General features: G+C 41.9%; 1 protein-coding gene across 1 annotated transcript in view; it reads left to right on the top strand.

The window, feature by feature from the left end:
- The window catches only part of thsd7ba (thrombospondin, type I, domain containing 7Ba), a 484701-nt gene that overhangs the window by 417963 nt on the left and 47269 nt on the right, over positions 1-19469 (top strand). The window contains exons 19-20 of the mRNA XM_088352325.1: positions 10092-10236; positions 16503-16618. Of these exons, the coding sequence (XP_088208451.1) occupies positions 10092-10236; positions 16503-16618 (261 nt within the window). The remainder of the gene's footprint in view (positions 1-10091; positions 10237-16502; positions 16619-19469) is intronic.

Here is a 19469-nt window from a genome sequence, read left to right as displayed (position 1 = left end):
ACTATTTAATAGAGAATCAATAATAGAAAAAAATTAATTCCGATCATTTCAAAACCAATTTGATGAAACTACCGTATTTTCCGCACTATTAGGCGCACCGGGTTATAGGGCGCACACTGAAAAAATAGTTTTTAGTCCTATTTTTGACATACATAAAACGCACCGGATGATAAGGCGCTACAATGGGAACGTGGACAAAACAGTCAGATGGTTCAGTCCAACTTATTACCCCCTTAACATTCCCAAAGCTTGCAAAGAAGCAAATACGTGTCGTAGACACGTGCGGATGCGGTGTCCGTACGATGTCACTCAAATGCATCGTTCCATCATTCGGAAGGTTAAAGTCTTGGGATTCAAGAAATGCCAACCATTCCTTAGTTTCTATTTTCTTTTTCGCTCGCAACTTTACGGTGCATATGACGATAAACACTTGGAATTGAGTTTAATTTAAAAATAGACACTCCATTCCATCCATTATCTGCACCGCTTATCACAGAAACATCGAGTTCAGTCTGAAACAAGATACAGGGAAAATATATAGCCGGAGTAGCTCACCGAAGTCGTCGTGTTCAATAATAATGTGCAGCCAATGTCCTCTTATATCCGTGAGGGTAGTAAATCCAGGAGAATAAAATATTTACAAATACAGTATAGTAAAAATTGCTTTCTGTATGCCGTCAACCACGTGCTATACACATTCATCTTTTTCGGCCAATTGCAGGCTTTGTTTCGCCGCTTAAGCCTATGCCAGCCTGTAAATGATAAAAAAGATCCGCCCCTTGACCTCCGAATAACTTTAGCCAATAGTGATCCATTCAAATGATGATTGACACATTGGTTAGCCAATGAAACGCCGGTAAATAAATCCCAGCATACACCGCGGACTACTTGGCGTTCGGGGGAAAATCGAGTCGGCGGCTGCAAGTGAGTTGGAAGACTTTGCGACTTAATATTGATCCATATATAAGGCGCACTGTATTATAAGGCGCATGGTCAGCTTTTGAAAAAAATAAAGGCTTTTAGGTGCGCCTTATAGTGCGGAAAATACGGTAATCGTTTTCTAAAAGAAGTATAACATGTAAATGTCTGCATGTATATTTATTCTCAAATTTAAAAATTTGATTTCAATCCAAGATCCGTCTGATGGCCCAAAATTTTGGACCCAATGCGGCCCCCGACTCCAAATAGTTGCCCGCCCTGGATTAGAACATATGAGTTCTACTAGGTATGCAAATTATCAAATAATAAGGGGCCCCAAATCGAATTTTTCTTAGGGCCCCATGAAGGCTCAGGACGGTCCTGAGTCATGTGACATCACGTTGGAACGTTCCATATATATCATAGTAGGGATTTGTGCAACACATTCTTAAAGGGGCAATGTCTATTTTTGAGCCCCATTTGAGTGGTAAAAACATCATAAAAACATAAAAAAAAAACAATATTGATTTAAATAAGAAGCAAAAATACACGGACAATCATATAATTGCGCCTTTTTAAAATACTTATAGGTCCAATAATTTGCATTTATTTTATATAAGTTAAGCTTTACCTAGATCAAGGGTGGGTGGGTACATTACGGCCCGTGGGTCACATGCGGCCCGGCAGGCGTTTTCAACTGGCCCTCTAAACGAAAATGGTCGAAATATGAAAATATGTATACTAGTGAATAAAGCACTACTAATAAAAATAGGTTTTTGGGTGGCAACTATGTCCCTACAACAAAAATACTATGAAGGAAATACCTTAACAAACGTACTGTCATGGTTGCCATGGCGCCCAATTGGCCACGCCTGTGTGTGTCACGGTTGCCCTGGCACCCAAATGGCCCCGCCCGTGTGGCGCCGGCTCCAGCTTGTTGACAGATTGGCTCCCTGTCAGTAGTTAAACTCTGTCTTGTCAGTCCCCTTTTGTCGGTCCGTCTGCGAATCTGTTTTTATGCGGCAAGCCCTTTTTTGCCTATCCCGTGTTTTTGCTCATGTTGGTTGCCCTGCCACCCAAATGGCCCCGCCCGTGTGGCGCCGGCTGCAGCTTGTTGACAGATTGGCTCCCTGTCAGTAGTTAAACTCTGTCTTGTCAGTCCCCTTTTGTCGGTCCGTCTGCGAATCTGTTTTTATGCGGCAAGCCCTTTTTTGCCTATCCCGTGTTTTTGCTCATGTTGGTTGCCCTGCCACCCAAATGGCCCCGCCCGTGTGGCGCCGGCTGCAGCTTGTTGACAGATTGGCTCCCTGTCAGTAGTTAAACTCTGTCTTGTCAGTCCCCTTTTGTCGGTCCGTCTGCGAATCTGTTTTTATGCGGCAAGCCCTTTTTTGCCTATCCCGTGTTTTTGCTCATGTTGGTTGCCCTGCCACCCAAATGGCCCCGCCCGTGTGGCGCCGGCTGCAGCTTGTTGACAGATTGGCTCCCTGTCAGTAGTTAAACTCTGTCTTGTCAGTCCCCTTTTGTCGGTCCGTCTGCGAATCTGTTTTTATGCGGCAAGCCCTTTTTTGCCTATCCCGTGTTTTTGCTCATGTTGGTTGCCCTGCCACCCAAATGGCCCCGCCCGTGTGGCGCCGGCTGCAGCTTGTTGACAGATTGGCTCCCTGTCAGTAGTTAAACTCTGTCTTGTCAGTCCCCTTTTGTCGGTCCGTCTGCGAATCTGTTTTTATGCGGCAAGCCCTTTTTTGCCTATCCCGTGTTTTTGCTCATGTTGGTTGCCCTGCCACCCAAATGGCCCCGCCCGTGTGGCGCCGGCTGCAGCTTGTTGACAGATTGGCTCCCTGTCAGTAGTTAAACTCTGTCTTGTCAGTCCCCTTTTGTCGGTCCGTCTGCGAATCTGTTTTTATGCGGCAAGCCCTTTTTTGCCTATCCCGTGTTTTTGCTCATGTTGGTTGCCCTGCCACCCAAATGGCCCCGCCCGTGTGGCGCCGGCTGCAGCTTGTTGACAGATTGGCTCTCTGTCAGTAGTTAAACTCTGTCTTGTCAGTCCCCTTTTGTCGGCCCGTCTGCGAATCTGTTTTTATGCGGCAAGCCCTTTTTCGCCTATCCCGTGTTTTTGCTCATGTTGGTCTCCCGCTACGATCTGTTTGATCTCGACCACGTCTGCTCTCCCGTCCCGATTTACGACCTGTTTTGATCTCGACCACGTCTGCTCTCCCGTCCCGAATAACGACCCGTATTTGATCCTGACCACGTCTACTTTTCTCTCCTGTTTTTCGACTCGTTTCCGATCCCGATCACGTTTTTGCTCTTCTACCGACTCTACTGACCCATTTTTTCCGTTCCCGCCATGGCTCGCCATGGAAGTCCCACTACTCATTTGCATCTTGCCGCAAAATGGGCAATATTTTCACACAAATATGCTCTCCTTTGACAAATAATTTAATTACTTTCTGCAGTCTGTCCCAAAAACGGGGTTTCTTTCCCCATAAGAGATAGATTTTATGTTTTAAAGCGTAGGTGTGCTCACTACAAAAACGAAAAGGTCATTTCTGATGTTTTCTCTTCAGTCCGGTATCTGTTTCTGACTCATTTTTGTTTTTACACACTGTCCCTTCAAGTTCTGACTTAATTTAGCCTTTAAGTTTGGACAAATGTGGCTCTTGCAGCGTTTCTGTGGGCAAAAATTACGAAAAAAACCTTTGAGTCAATGTGAAAAAAAATATATAGATACATATTTATTTATTTTTTTCGATTTAAACATTGTCCGCCCCCGCGACCATACTTTGTCGATCCACCTTTGGCAGCAAATACAGCCTCAAGTCTTTTTGAATATGCACACCTATCTTTAGGCAGTTTTGCCCATTCTTCTTTGCAATAAGTCTCAAGCTCAATCAGGTTGGATGGGAGACGTTTGTGCACAGCCATTTTCAGATCTCTCCAGAGATGTTCGATCGGATTCAAGTCTGGACTCTGGCTGGGCCACTCCAGGACATTCACGGAGTGGTTCTGAAGCCAATCTTTTGAGATCTTGGCTGTGTGCTTTGGGTCGTTGTCCTGCTGAAAAATGAACCTTCGCCCCAACCTGAGGTCAAGAGCGCTCTGGAGCAGGTTTTCATCCAGGATATCTCTATATATTGCTGCATTCATTTTTCCTTCTATCCTGACTAGTCTGCCAGTTCCTGCTGCTGAAAAACATCCCCAAAGCATGATGCTGCCACCACCATGCTTCACTGTAGGGATGGTATTGGCCTGGTGATGAGCGGTGCCTGGTTTCCTCCAAACATGGCGCCTGGCATTCACACCAAAGAGTTCAATCTTTGTCTCATCAGACCAGAGAATTTTGTTTCTCATGGTCTGAGAGTCATCCAGGTGCTTTTTGGCAAATTCCAGACGGGCTTCCATGTTCCTTTTACTAAGGAGTGGCTTTCGTCTGGCCACTCTACCATACAGGCCTGATTGGTGGATTGCTGCAGAGATGGTTGTCCTTCTGGAAGGCTCTCCTCTCTCCACAGAAGGAACGCCGGAGCTCTGACAGAGTGACCATCGGGTTCTTGGTCACCTCCCTGACTAAGGCCCTTCTTCCCCGATCGCTCAGTTTAGAAGGCCGGCCAGCTCTAGGAAGAGTCCCGGTGGTTCCAAATGTCTTCCATTTACGAATAATGGAGGCCACTGTGCTCATTGGGACCTTCAAAGCAGCAGAATTTTTTCTGTATCCTTCCCCAGATTTGTGCCTCAAGACAATCCTGTCTCGCAGGTCTACAGACAGTTCTTTTGACTTCATGCTTGGTGTTTGTGCTCTGACATGCACACTCAACTGTGGGACCTTATATAGACAGGTGTGTGCCTTTCCAAATCATGTCCAATCGACTGAATTTACTGCAGGTGGACTCCAATTAAGCTGTAGAAAGATCTCAAGGATGATCAGTGGAAAAAAGATTTTGAATTTTGAGATAAGAGATTAAATGAATACAATTTGGAATGAGGCTGTAACATAACAAAATGTGGAAAAAGTGAAGCGCTGTGAATACTTTCCGGATGCACTGTACATCTGGATTTTCCGAGCTAGGGTGGAATTCTGGGTCTTCTAGTCAGACCAATTGAGAACCGCTGCTTAAACAATCACTACTAGCAAAAAAAAGATAATGGATAATTGCGAAAAAAATGCAACCGTGTTTTCTCGGCTCCTCAAGGCAGCCGGTGTGAAAATAAGCTATTTACCAGCACAAGCTTAACCCTGAAGGGTAGATCTACAATCATCCATCCAATTTCTGATGCGCTTATCTCCACTAGGGTTTCAAAATGAAAAATGACATGTATGAGTAGTGGTGGTGAGGTGAATAGAAGACAGACTAGTAAATGACTGCATTACTTCACTGAGCATATATCAGCTAACCGGAGGCTACCCTGAATTGATTGCTTTTAGGTTTTTTTATATATATCTAATCACATCCATAGACAATTGTAATATTTATAATAGAATTCCAGCACGCAAGAGTGTCTGAATGAGCAATTGTATTATTGTGGTTTTCTACTTGAACTGATAAATCACTGCATCCAAAATCTTAATTGTTGATAAGGAATGTCAGTCATATTTGACGTCTTCTGTGAACTCATACCGTATTTTCCGCACTATAAGGCGCACCTAAAAGCCTTTATTTTTTTCAAAAGCTGACCATGCGCCTTATAATACAGTGCGCCTTATATATGGATCAATATTGAGTCGCAAAGTCTTCCAACTAACTTGCAGCCGCCGACTAGATTTTCCCCCGAACGTGGAGTAGTCCGCGGTGTATGCTGGGATTTATTTACCGGCGTTTCATTGGCTAACCAACGTGTCAATCATCATTTGAATCGATCACTATTGGCTAAAGTTATTCAGAGGTCAAGGGGCGGATCCTTTTTATCATTTACAGGCTGGCATTGGCTTGAACGGCAAAACAAAGCCTGCAATTGGCCGAAAAAGATGAATGTGTATAGCACGTGGTTGACTTCATACAGAAAGCATTTTTTACTATACTGTATTTGTAAATATTTTATTCTCCTGGATTTACTACACTCACGGATATAAGAGGACCACGGCTGCACATTATTATGAACACAACGACTTCGGTGAACTACTCCGGCTATATATTATCCCTGTATCTTGTTTCAGACTGAACTCGATGTTTCTGTGATAAGCGGTGCAGATAATGGATGGAATGGAGTGTCTATTTTGAAATTAAACTCAATTCCAAGTGTTTATTGTCATATGCACAGTAAAGTTGCAAGCGAAAAAGAAAATAGAAACTAAGGAATGGTTGGCATTTCTTGAATCTCAAGACTTTAACCTTCTGAATGATGGAACGATGCATTTGAGTGACATTCTCGACACGTATTTGCGTCTTTGCAAGCTTTGGGAATGTTAAGGGGGTATTAAGTTGGACTGAACTATCTGACTGTTTTGTCGACGTTCGCATTGTAGCGCCTTATAATCTGGTGCGCCTTAAGTATGTCAAAAATAGGACCAAAAACTTTTTTCGGGGTGCGCCCTATAACCTGGTGCGCCTTATAGTGCGGAAAATACGGTAAATCAAATTGTCCTCCTCAAATGTTCTTCAAGAGTGTCACAAAACGGAAGGTTCTCACTGATACAGATGCAGACTTTAACATGTTTTGAACCTAAAATCATGGAGAATTGAAGCCTTTGAGTTTAATTAGTTCCAGAATCATGTAACTTGTTTAATCTACCAAGTTAATTGATAGATAGATAGATAGATAGATAGATAGATAGATACTTTATTCATCCCCTTTGGGAAATTCACACTTCCAGCAGTCTACCCCGTTGTTTATTAACAGATGAACATGATGCCCTAGGGGTGCTTGTAGCGGAGTGGATGACGTCACACGCTAGTCCAAAAGTTCGACATCCCTGCGGCAGATGGAAATCTTTTCTTTGCGAAAATCCAGGGATACACCACCTCGTGTTAGCAAGACCGCCTCCTCTCCGATTCCCCCCGGCTTTCGTGTCTCTGTATAGCGCCGTTGAAGCCGGGTAGCTCCGGGTGGCTACACGTTAGCGTCCGGAATGCTAAACGAGAGCCACGTTTCCGCAAAGCACAGCAACTGCGCTCCCTGTGCGCTTCGATGTTTTCCACCAGCACTCGATGATTTTATTTGGTCGTGAGTTCGCATTTACCATGATTACGGATGGTACCGAAGACTTATAACGCCGCTAGCCGCTTCGCTAGCTCCGGCTCTTCTTCCACGATAGGCCCCTTCATCACGCCGGAGAGTTGAAATTCCTTGAATAGACGCATTTTTGTGCGCTAAAACCCATGTCCCATAGGATAGAAATAATCCATAGTGTAGTTGTCAAAACGGGAAGAAAAAACACCGAAGATAGGTGCAGACAATAAAACAATAGGGCAGCTGCTGGAAAAGGCAGCCGCTCGTGGCAGCGCCGCTTTGATCACTTTAGAACTGAGGAATATGGCATACATTTGTTCTGAGGCTTGCCAGGTGAAATAAGGTAAACAATACTTAATGCATTTAAAACCTGTAGAGATTTTTCTACCTTTAATTTTGAAAATCGTTAGGATTTAAACACATTATTCTTTACTGCAATCAGAAACCGAATTTGCTTCTAGGTGTTACTTGTGCTCCATCATCAATATGTTTTATTCTTCTGAATGATGTGAGAATTTCTTACACTTGTGAAAATTAAATTCTCATAATTTGAGTTCTTTTGAGTTCTGATATGAATTACTCATCCCAAAAAATAGAATTAATGAAACAGGTCGACGGAAATAACACACACAATTTATTAACGCAGAGAATTAATGATAGGGGGTAAAAAGGGAGGGGAAGGCGCTGGAGATTATGGGAATATTCGACCGCTGAAAATAGCACAAAATGAAATATTAACGCTATGATGCTAGTCGATTCGGGAAGATTCACTTGTACAGAAAAAAACACTCATTCCAAGAACCAGGAAACATGGTGTTAAATCTGAAACCGTTTCATTACTTGTTGTTGCGGAGAGATTTGCTCTCTTGCTCTGTCCAGTCTCAACCTGTGGCCCACGTGCTGAACTTTAGGCCGCAGTGAAGGCCTGCATGGTCGCGCCAAGCAGTCGTCATGCGAGGCAGTAGTAAAGAGGACAAGCTATCGATCAGTTCCTTTTTTACATGGACCAGGGACGCTTGACCAGATCATACCTTTATGGGCGATCTCGTGACCTCAGAACTGTGCCGCAGACACGCTCACCACTCAACCACCGTGCTGCCTCTTACAGTATTATCCTTGACTTTAATCATTTCTTAATTTCCGCTCAGGATGCCAATTCCTTAAAAGCTCTTAATCTGCCGACAAGAAAGGCCGATTTCAGGACGCGATGTTGTCATGTGCAAATGGATTTGTGAGTTTCCGTGACAGCCGGTGCGAAAACCGCTGTTGATTAATGAGCTTCCCAGTGATCAGCCTCATTAGGGAGTGACATTGATTGAAGTGCATGTTCCCGAGAATCGGGACCACACGGGCGAGAGAAACCTCCAGTAAAAGACGGGTGTCAGACTCATTTTAACTCGGGGGCCGAACGATAGAACAAACATTCTCTCGGGGGCCGTACGAGTAGACAGAAAAGAAGAGAAGAGAGAAAAGAAGTAAGAGAAAGAGGGAGAGAAAAAGAGGGTAGGACAAAGAACGGTAGAAAGAGAGAGGGGGGAAGAAAGAGAAAAGACAAAATCCAAAGTGAAACAGAAAAAGAGAAAAGAGAGAGAGAAAAAAAGGAAGGGAGAACAAAATAAGGTAAGGAGACACAGAGAGAAAGAGAAAAAGAGTTAGAGTGAAAGAGAGAGAGAGTGAGAGAGAGAGAGACAGTAATAGTGAAACAGAGAGAGGTAGAGAGAGTGAGGAAGAGAGAGAAAGAGAGATAGAGAGAGTGAGAGAGAGAGACAGTGATAGTGAAACAGAGAGAGGTAGTAGAGAGAGAGAGAGAGAGAGAGAGAGAGAGAGAGAGAGAGAGAGAGAGAGAGAGAGAGAGAGAGAGAGAGAGAGAGAGAGAGAGAGAGAGAGAGAGAGAGAGAGAAATATTAGTCGAGTTTTTATAAGAGGCACCTGGCTTTGGCAACATTAAGGTGATATTTTTCAAACTGCAGCTCGTTTTTCTCTTGCGCTTCTTTGAGTGTTGTCTCACGGGCAGAATCTCTTTTGCATCCCTCTTTTATTATTTTGCCATCTCTCTCATTCTCTCACTTTTTACCAATCCCCATCTCTCTTTCTCTCACCATCTCTCTCTTTACCCCCTCTCTCTCTCTCTTTTAACATCTCTCTCGTTTTCTCTCTCGCCATCTCGCTCTCTTTCACTCTTTTCACTCTCTTTCTCTATCTCTCACTATCTCTATCTTATTTTCTCTCTCTCTCTCTCTCTCTCTCTCTTTCTATCTCTCTTGCCATCTCTCTTTTATTCTCTTGCCATCTCTCTCGTTCTTTCACTTTTTAGCCACCATCTCTCTCTTCATCTCTCTCTCTCTCTCTCTCTCTCCTTATCCCTCTATCTCTCTATCTATCTATCTATCTATCTAGACATCTATCTATCTATCTCTCTATCTATCTATCTATCCCTCTATCTCTCTATCTATCTATCTATCTATCTAGACATCTATCTATCTATCTATCTATCTATCTATCTATCTATCTATCTATCTATCTATATATATCTTGCCATTCTCTAACTTAATCTCCCTCTCTTTCCCTCTCTCTTGCCATTTCTATTGTATTCTTTCGCCATCTCTTTCTCACTTTTTAGCCATCCCTCTCTCTCTTTGGCTCTCACCATCTCTTTCTCTTTCTGTCTCTTGCCATCTATTTCTCACTTTCTCTCACCATTTAAATCTCTCTCTCTCTCTCTCTCTCTCTCTCTCTCTCTCTCTCTCTCTCTCTCTCTCTCTCTCTCTCTCTCTCTCTCTCTCTCTCTCCCCACATCTCTCTCTCACTCTCAACAAGTCCACTATTTAAGGCAGTCCCAAAAAAATGAGGTGCAACACTATTCCGCGTTTTTCTGCTTTTTGCAAGCGGTTCTGTTCTCCATTAACAGTGAAAACCTAGAGATGGCCGTAGCATAAAACTCCAAGAGTGTCGAAGCCGTGTTTGTGTCAAGCTTTTGCGTGTTTGTGCTCTCTTTTCTGCATGAGCAGCATTGCGAGCCAGGCACCGAGAGAAACAGGAGCAGACACATCATCCGCCTCCCCGCCCGGAGAAGCCCACCGTGTCCAGAAACCACGCAGTCTGAAAGTTGTACCCTCAACAACACTTGCTTCACTTACCAGTACCGACTCTCAGGTTGGGACATTTCTTATTCATTTCTTGTATTGCCGCACTGAGCCTTTAGGGAGGGACCCGTTTGCATGCATGTGCATACCTGTCAAGCTGTACGTTTTTGCCGTACAAAGTACCGTATTTTCCGCACTATAAGGCGCACCTAAAAGTCTTATTTTTTTTCAAAAGCTGACCGTGCGCCTTATAATACAGTGCACCTTATATATGGCTCAATATTAAATCGCAAGGTCTCGCAACTTACGCAACAGCCGCCGACTCGATTTTCCCCCGCACGTGGAGTAGTCCGCGGTGTATGCTGGGATTTATATAACGGTGTTTCATTGGCTAACCAATCATCGTTTGAATCGATCGCTATTGGCTAAAGTTATTCGGAGCCTCGGATAGGCTAGAGGGCCGAAACAAACCCTGCAATTGGCCGAAAAAGATGACTGAATAGCAAGCTTGCTAAACTACACCATAAAGAAACATGTTTCATTAGTATGTATTTGTAAATATTTTATTCTCCTGGATTTACTACACTCACGGTTGTAAGAAGACCATGGTTACGTATCATTATTGAACGTGATGGCTGCAAGAGAACTTAGGTGAGCTATGCGGCTTTATATTTTCCCGGTATCTTGTTTTAGAACGATCTCGATGTTGCTGTGATGAGTTGAGTGAATTCAACTCAATTCCAAGTGTTTATTGTCATATGCACAGTAAAGTTGCGAGCGAAAAAGAAAATAGAAACTAAGGAATGGTTGGCATTTCTTGAATCCCAAGACTTTAACCTTCCGAATGATGGAACGATGCATTTGAGTGACATCGTACGGACACCGCATCCGCACGTGTCTACGACACGTATTTGCTTCTTTGCAAGCTTTGGGAATGTTAAGGGGCTAATCAGTTGGACTGAATTATCTGACTGTTTTGTCGACGTTCCCATTGTAGCGCCTTATAATCCGGTGCGCCTTATCTATGGAAGATATAGGACCAAAAACTATTTTTTGGGGGTGCGCCCTATAACCCGGTGCGCCCTATAGTGCGGAAAATACAGTACGTTTAATATGCATTTTAAGACGTGTACGACGTACAAGAAAATCCGTACGGAAAAACGCAAATTTGTCAACTATGGGTACCATCCGGTATACACCGACTATCACCAAACGGCAACTCAATCAAGTCAAACGAGTTCGCCGCGGTAGCCTCTATCTCGGTATCATTTTTTTTTCGTTACAAACGAAGCGAGCTGTCAGGAAATGGACCGGGAAGCAGGAAGTCGGAACTCATTTGCGTAGCCGATCTGTCATTTTAATTGAGAAATAAAAGATGTCCAACACACAAACGGACCAAAAACAAAACAAAGCAGGTTCAAAGGCAGGCAAAATTACAATCTAGGCATTACTCAGCTCAAACGGGCATGAACAGGTCTTCAACAAGGTAAAGCAGTGGTCTGGCCAAAAGGAGCGTTTAAGTACTCCAAAAGCAATCAGTCCAATGCGTCTCAGCCGGTGTCAAGGGGCGGGGCCAGCTGGGCGCCATGACAACCGTGCAAGACATGACACGAGCGGTTTGATGCTACTGTGCGCATGCCACTGTTGCCTCGGATTTCATGTGGTAGTTATGTAGTGAAAGGAAGTCCGTCTCTTTTTAAAGAACCGTTTTTTTTCGGCTCAACTCATTAAAAAGAGCCGGCTCTCAAACGGCTCACTTGCTTTGATGCATTAAATTATGAATTATGATGTTGTATAAAGGAGTTGAGAAAAAAAGAATATGAATTAATAATGCAGCTCTTGAGCCACGTGTTCTCCACCCCTGCTTTAGTATTTTGTAGTATTACTCTAGTTGTCTTTTAGTAGTATTTTTGTAGTAAATTATTCTGTAGTATTTTTTAATATAGTATTACAGTAGTATTTTTGTCACATTTCTTTAGTATTTTTGTAATATTACTCTAGTTGTCTTTTAGTAGTATTTTTTGTAGAAAATGTATTCTTCTACTTCATTATATTTGCATGTATTTTTTCTTTCTATAGTGAACGTCCAAGCGACTTCATTTTTGAATTGTTTTTTATTATAATCGTCGTTCATGTCGAGCAACTCAGTGTCTCACCACAAAATGTCAATGAACAATATATGATATAATCAAACACATGTAGAATATAACATGTTAAACTGCATAAATAAACACGTTTGAAAAAAAACATATGGTGTAAGATTTTTTTGTATTCTGTAAGGGAAAATATGACAGTTTGTAAGGGCATGGAGCCCCGGAGCGCGACAGGTATGCATGTGCTGCTTTTAATCAAAGAGAGTCGGGAGCGCTTATTAAAATGAAATGAAAGACCAATTGAGAAGTAAATCGTACTTACCGTATTTTCCGCACTATAAGGCGCACCGGGTTATAGGGCGCACCCCGAAAAAATAGTTTTTGGTCCTATTTTTGACATATATAAGACGCACCGGATTATAAGGCGCTACAATGGGAACGTGGACAAAACAGTCAGATAGTTCAGTCCAACTTATTACCCCCTTAACATTCCCAAAGCTTGCAAAGACGCAAATACGTGTCGAGAACACGTGCGAATGCGGTGTCCGTAAGATGTCACTCAAATGCATCGTTCCATCATTCGGAAGGTTAAAGTCTTGGGATTCAAGAAATGATAACCATTCCTTCGTATCTATTTTCTTTTTCGCTCGCAACTTTACTGTGCATATGACAATAAACACTTGGAATTGAGTTTAATTTAAAAATAGACACCTCCATTCCATCCATTATCTGCACCGCTTATCACAGAAACATCGAGTTCAGTCTGAAACAAGACAATATAAAACCGGGAATAGCTCACCGAAGTCATTGTGTTCATAATAATGTGCAGGCAATGTCCTCTTATATCCGTGAGGGTAGTAAATCCAGGAGAATACAATATTTACAAATACAGAATAGAAAAAAAATGCTTTCTCTATGCCATCGGCCACATGCTATACGCATTCATCTTTTTCGGCCAATTGCAGGCTTTGTTTCGCTGTTTAAGCCAATGGCAGCCTGTACATTATAAAAAGGATCCGCCTCTTGACCTCCGAATAACTTTAGCCAATAGTGATCGATTCAACTGATGATTGACACATCTTTTTCGGCCAATTGCAGGCTTTGTTTGCCTATTGAGCCAATGGCAGTCTGTAAATGATAAGAAGGATCCGCCTCTTGACCTCCGAATAACTTTAGCCAATAGTGATCCATTCAACTGATGATTGACACATTGGTTAGCCAATGAAACGCCGGTAAATAAATCCCACCATCCACCGCGTACTACTTGGCGTTCGGGGGAAAATCGAGTCGGCGGCTGCAAGTTAGTTGGAAAACTTAATGTTGATCCATAAATAAGGCGCATTGTATTATAAGGCGCATGGTCAGCTTTTGAAAAAAATAAAGGCTTTTAGGTGCGCATTATAGTGCGGAAAATACGGTACTCTCATACGTAACATTATACTCTCCTTTATGCACAACTATACTCTTATACAGACAGTCATACCATAGACTACTATACTCGCTTGTACACACTACTTTACTCTCACACACTCATACTCACACTCAGGGTTGGGTAGGGTTACTTTAACTTGATTACTTTCAATTACTTTTGGATTACTCCAATACCAAATATGTTAATAAAGAACAAAAAAAACTAAATATGAATAAAATGAGTAAATTTTGTGCAGGCTTGGGGAGTAACGGAATACATGGAACGGCAAAAATGATGTCTGCAAGCTGTTTGGATTTTTTTTCATTTTGTTTCTGTCACATTTTATGTTCGTTTTGCCGGAGATCAAAGAGATCAAAGCCAGGAGAGAAAGCTTACCATGTGTTGTGAGTCATCATTTGATTCATATTTCTTTTCTTTTGTCTTTTAATAGCATATTTGGTACTGGAGTAATCCAAAAGTAAATGAAAGTAATCAAGTTAAAGTAACCCTACATAACCCCGCTCACACTACTACACTCTCTCATACATAGTATTATACTCTCATATACACACACTATGTTTTCACACACATACTACTATACTCCCCCAAACACACTACAATAGACACTCAGCACACTATAATATTCTCACACACGCTACAAATCTTTCTCGAACTCCACTAAAATTGCTTTTATTATGGGGGGGTTTCACACCTAGTGTGATTATCACCTCACCTTTTATGGTTGTTTTATTTTGCGTACTTTTGGCAACCATGGTAATGCACACTGATCTTTGTGTATATGCTAAAGTCAAGTCAAGTCATGTGTATTTGTATAGCCTTTAATCACAAAGAGTCTCAAAGGGCTGCACAGACCACAGATTATTGCAAACCACAGACTATTATGACACATCCCCTGATCTAAAACCTACAAGAGGGCAAGGAAAAACTCAAAAACCTCAAGTCAAGTCAATCTATGTTTATTTGTGACGCCCTTAATCTCAAAGAGTCTCAAAGGGCTGCACAGACCACAGATTATTGCAAAACACAGACTATTATGACACATCCCCTGATCTAAAACCTACAAGAGGGCAAGGGAAAACTCAAAAACCTCAACATGAGGAAAATGAAGAAACCTTGATAAGGGGCCGCATGTGAGGTAATCCCCCTCTCCAGGATGATCAGGCTGCAATGCATGTTGCAATAACAGTTTCTCCCAGTATAGTAGTATGTGTGAGAGGGAATAGTAGTATATGAGAAAGAGAGAGTATAGTATGATATATTTGAATGCATAGCAGTGTGTGTGAGGGAGTATATGAATATGTGCAAGAGAGTATAGTAGTTTGTGTATAAGAGTATAGTAATGCGTGTGAGAGAGTATAACAGTGCTTGTGAGAGAATATAGTAGTATGTGTGAAAGGAAATAGTAGTATATGAGAGAGAGTATAGTAGGATATGAGTGACAGCATAGTAGTGTGTGAGGGAGTATATTAATATGTACAAGAGAGTATAGTAGTTTGTTTATAAGAGTATAGTAATGCGTGTAAGAGAGTATAATAGTGCATGTGAGAGAATATAGTAGTATGTGTGAAAGGAAATAGTAGTATATGAGAGAGAGTATAGTAGGATATGAGTGACAGCATAGTAGTGTGTGTTAGGGAGTATATTCATATGTGCAAGAGAGTATAGTAGTTTATGTATAAGAGTGTAGTAATCCGTGTGAGAGAATATAGTAGTATGTGTGAAGGAGTATAGTAGTGTGTATTGGAGTATAGAAATGTATGTGCATGGTGTATCGTGCGTTTGAGAGAGTATAGGAATGTGTGTGAGAGAATATAGTAAGTAGTATGTGTGAGGGAGTATAGGAGTGTGTGTGAGAGAATATAGTAAATAATATGTGTGAGGGAGTATAGTAGTGTGTATTGGAGTATAGAAATGTATGTGCATGGTGTATCATGCGTGTGAGAGAGTATAGGAATGTGTATGAGAGAATATAGTAGTATGTTTGAGGGCGTATAGTAGTGTGTATTGGAGTATAGAAATGTATGTACATGGTGTATCATGCGTGTGAGAGAGTATAGGAGTGTGTGTGAGAGAATATAGTAAGTTATACGTGTGAGGGAGTATAGGAGTGTGTGTGAGAGAATATAGTAAATAATATGTGTGAGGGAGTATAGTAGTGTGTATTGGAGTATAGAAATGTATGTGCATGGTGTATCATGCGTGTGAGAGAGTATAGGAGTGTGTATGAGAGAATATAGTAGTATGTTTGAGGGCGTATAGTAGTGTGTATTGGAGTATAGAAATGTATGTGCATGGTGTATCATGTGTGTGAGAGAGTATAGGAGTGTGTGTGAGGAGAATATAGTAGTATATGTGAGGGAGTATAGTAGTGTGTATTGGAGTATAGAAATGTATGTGCATGGTGTATCATGCGTTTGAGAGAGCATAGGAATGTGTATGAGAGAATATAGTAGTATATGTGAGGGAGTATAGTAGTGTGTATTGGAGCATAGAAATGTATGTGCATGGTGTATCATGCGTTTGAGAGAGCATAGGAATGTGTATGAGAGAATATAGTAGTATATGTGAGGGAGTATAGTAGTGTGTATTGGAGCATAGAAATGTATGTACATGGTGTATGATAGTAACTGTATGAGAGTATAATTGGTGCATGAGTAAGATTAAAATGTCATATGTGAGAGCAAGTATGATTTATTTCTCGAACGGCCTCTCCTAAAAGACTATACAGGTGTAATAACAGCTTTGGTTTTAGGTTTCGTGTACAAGCCTGCATGCAATAGTGTACACAAAATAAGTGTGTACGTGTTGCAGAATGGAGTACATGTCGGCTGAGCGAAAACGCCATTTGTGGTGAAGGTGCCAGGCAACGGCTTCTTGACTGCGTCCGCGGCGATGGAAAACTCGTGGACCTGCAAAAGTGTGAGCAGGTAACTGGTAGTCACAAGTATTTTTATGTAGTACGATACTTTTTTCTTGGAAGGATGTGTAAATGATATTATTGTTGGGTTGGATATTGCTAGTGTTAGGAATTAATCTACCGTAAATTCCAGACTATAGAGCGCACCTGATTATAAGCCGCACCCACCACATTTTAGGGGGGTAGCCGCTTTTGTACTTACACAAGCCGCACCTGTATATAAGCCGCATGCGCCCACATTAAATCATGTAACACGATCACAAAAGTAACCCAATCCCGACTTTGAGTCCCGCGATTGTAACTGAATATAAAGTACACAGTCCAAAAATTACAGCCGGCAAAATGAACAGAAAATGATACCGGTACTTAAGGTTTGATGCAGACCTGCAGAGTCCGGGTCCCGTTGAAAGTAATCAAGGAAAAAAAGTCTATATTTCCAAAGGTAAGGGTGGGAAAATATATATATCCACTACAAAAACAAGTCTCACCTTTACTCCACTTCCATTCAGCCCGCCTTTGCCCCGCCCCTTCTTTCTCATTTGCTCGTGCCAAACATATCAGAGTAAGTTTCTAAAATAAATACATTACAAAAATATACAGTTGCAAAAACATATTATACATGGTTACACATATTTACAAAGAAAGACGGTACACCGAGAGTGTTGTCAAAGCTTTAATAATAATAATATAACCTTCATCCCAAACCGTGACTGTGACATGTAGCAACATGCTACTAGCAACACGCTCGCAAAACAATAAAGGGTCTGTTAAAAAAACATAACGTACTTGTAAAAATCACGGTGAACCATCTTCATTTTCCTCCTTATGACTGACGCCATCAAAGTCGTCTTCCTCAGTATCAGAAAGAAACTTTGTCATACAGACGTCATCCCACGCTCCCTTATTCCAAAACACGCTAGCAACACGCTCACAAAGTAAAGTTGACGTGCAATAGCTCTGTCTCCTTCTTTATCGGATTGCTCGATTGCTTTTAGCTTGAAAGGTGCGTAATGTGCCTTTCTTTTTGCAATTTGCATGATGAGGATATGTCTACGCTAATTTAATTTGTGCACAAGCAAAGAAGTTGCAGTCTTCCTCGGCGCATATATTCCAGCGGTCTAAATCTTACCTTTTGGACTCGAGCGCCGCTGTCGGCCGTTAGAAAAATTACTTAAATTGGCCGCATCACTGAATAAGCCGCAGGGTTGAACGATTGGGAAAAAAGTAGCGGCTTATAGTCCGGAATTTACGGTATATTACAAATTTAGCGTTTACCAAATTAGTTGAATTAGTTATCTGACTCCATTAACCAAACACCTACTTTATTTTCCTAACAATGCGTGCTTTTTTCTTGGTATTAGGGAACAAATATTGACAAGAGACAGGCTTTTTCACACTGGGGCAGACTTATTTTCTTAATTTATAATTAAGTGAATTCCATCGAATTTTGCCGAATTATTAACGAATTAGTCTCTTGTCGAGTCTCCCATCTTTTCGTCTCTGCTCCTCTCTGTCTTGTCTCTTCGTGTTCCGTCCTTTTGACACGTCGGGGCATCGGCCCCTCCCATGGGGCGGGCTGACTCCTCCCCTGGGGCGGGCCAGTTGCCAACGTCACCTCCTCCTCGCCGGAAGACGCCGCCGTGTCTGAAGGACTCACAACAAGAAAGCTTATCAGCTCAAAGCAATGCCAAACGTTTATCAAAACAAGGCCTAATTCCCTCGTCAGCGCCCCGTTATCAAAATTCCACAGCCAAAACACTCGACCTTCAGCCTCCTGTGAAAAATCCCCACTGCATTCAACAAACAAAAAACATTCTGTCGGGGGCCGGACTAGTAGATTAAAGAGAAAGAAAGAGAGATAAAAAATAAGAGAAAGAGGGAGGAAAAAGAAGAGATAGGGCGGGACCAAGAAAGAGAGAGAGGGAGAGAGCGTGAGAAACAAAAGAAATAAAAAGAGAAGTCTTGAGAGAGGGGGAAAGAAATCCAAAGAGAAATAGAAAGACAGAAGGAGAGAAAAGAGAAAAGAAAGCGCAAAGGGTAGGAAGAGAGAAAGGGAAAAGAGAGAAAAGGAAAAAAGGAAGTTAGAGCAAAAGAGGTTAAAAGACACACAGAGAAAAAGACAAAGAGCAACAAAGGAAGGGAAAAAGAGAGAGTGAAAGAGACAGAGACAGAGTGGGAGAAAAGGGGTGGAAAAGAGAGAGAGAGAGAGAGAGAGAGAGAGAGAGAGAGAGAGAGAGAGAGAGAGAGAGAGAGAGAGAGAGAGAGAGAGAGAGAGAGAGAGAGAGAGAGAGAGAGAGAGAGAGAGAGAGAGAGAGAGAGAGAGAGAGAGAGAGAGAGAGAGAGAGAGAGAGAGAAATAGAAGTACAGTGTCTTTATGAGAGGCACCTGGCTTTGGCAACATCAAGTCGACATATTTCAACCTGCAGCTTGTTTTCCTCTTTCGCTTCTCTGAGTGTTGTCTCGCAGGCCGGATTCAGGTGTCAAACAGGCGGCCCGTGGGCCTGATTTGGCCCGCGGGCCACCTGTTTGACACCTGTGACTTAATGAAACGACTCTTTGAAGTAACAAAAATACTATTACTCATCTTTAAGGTCTCTCTAATGTTCAATATTTGTAGCAAATGCATTACAAATTCATAATAATCATATTAGGTAGGCTAACCGAAAAAAATCGAAATCCAGATGTATTTGTATAGCACTTTTTAGAGTCTGAAAATACACAGACGCACAAACACAAACACAAAGTAGAAGATGGGAAGATAGATGGATAGTTCACTAAATGTGATATCCGTCTGCAATGTGTTTTAAATGCAGTATTTGAAAGTCAGTATACTTAAAAGTGAAATGGATGGCTAGATGGAT

The sequence above is a fragment of the Urocampus carinirostris genome, chromosome 14 (assembly GCF_059441175.1).
Source record: "Urocampus carinirostris isolate Australia breed hairy pipefish chromosome 14, RoL_Ucar_1.0, whole genome shotgun sequence".
Taxonomy (NCBI): Eukaryota; Metazoa; Chordata; class Actinopteri; order Syngnathiformes; family Syngnathidae; genus Urocampus; species Urocampus carinirostris.
The sequence above is the reverse complement of the archived record's forward strand: the minus strand, read 5'-3'. Positions and strand labels throughout refer to the sequence as shown.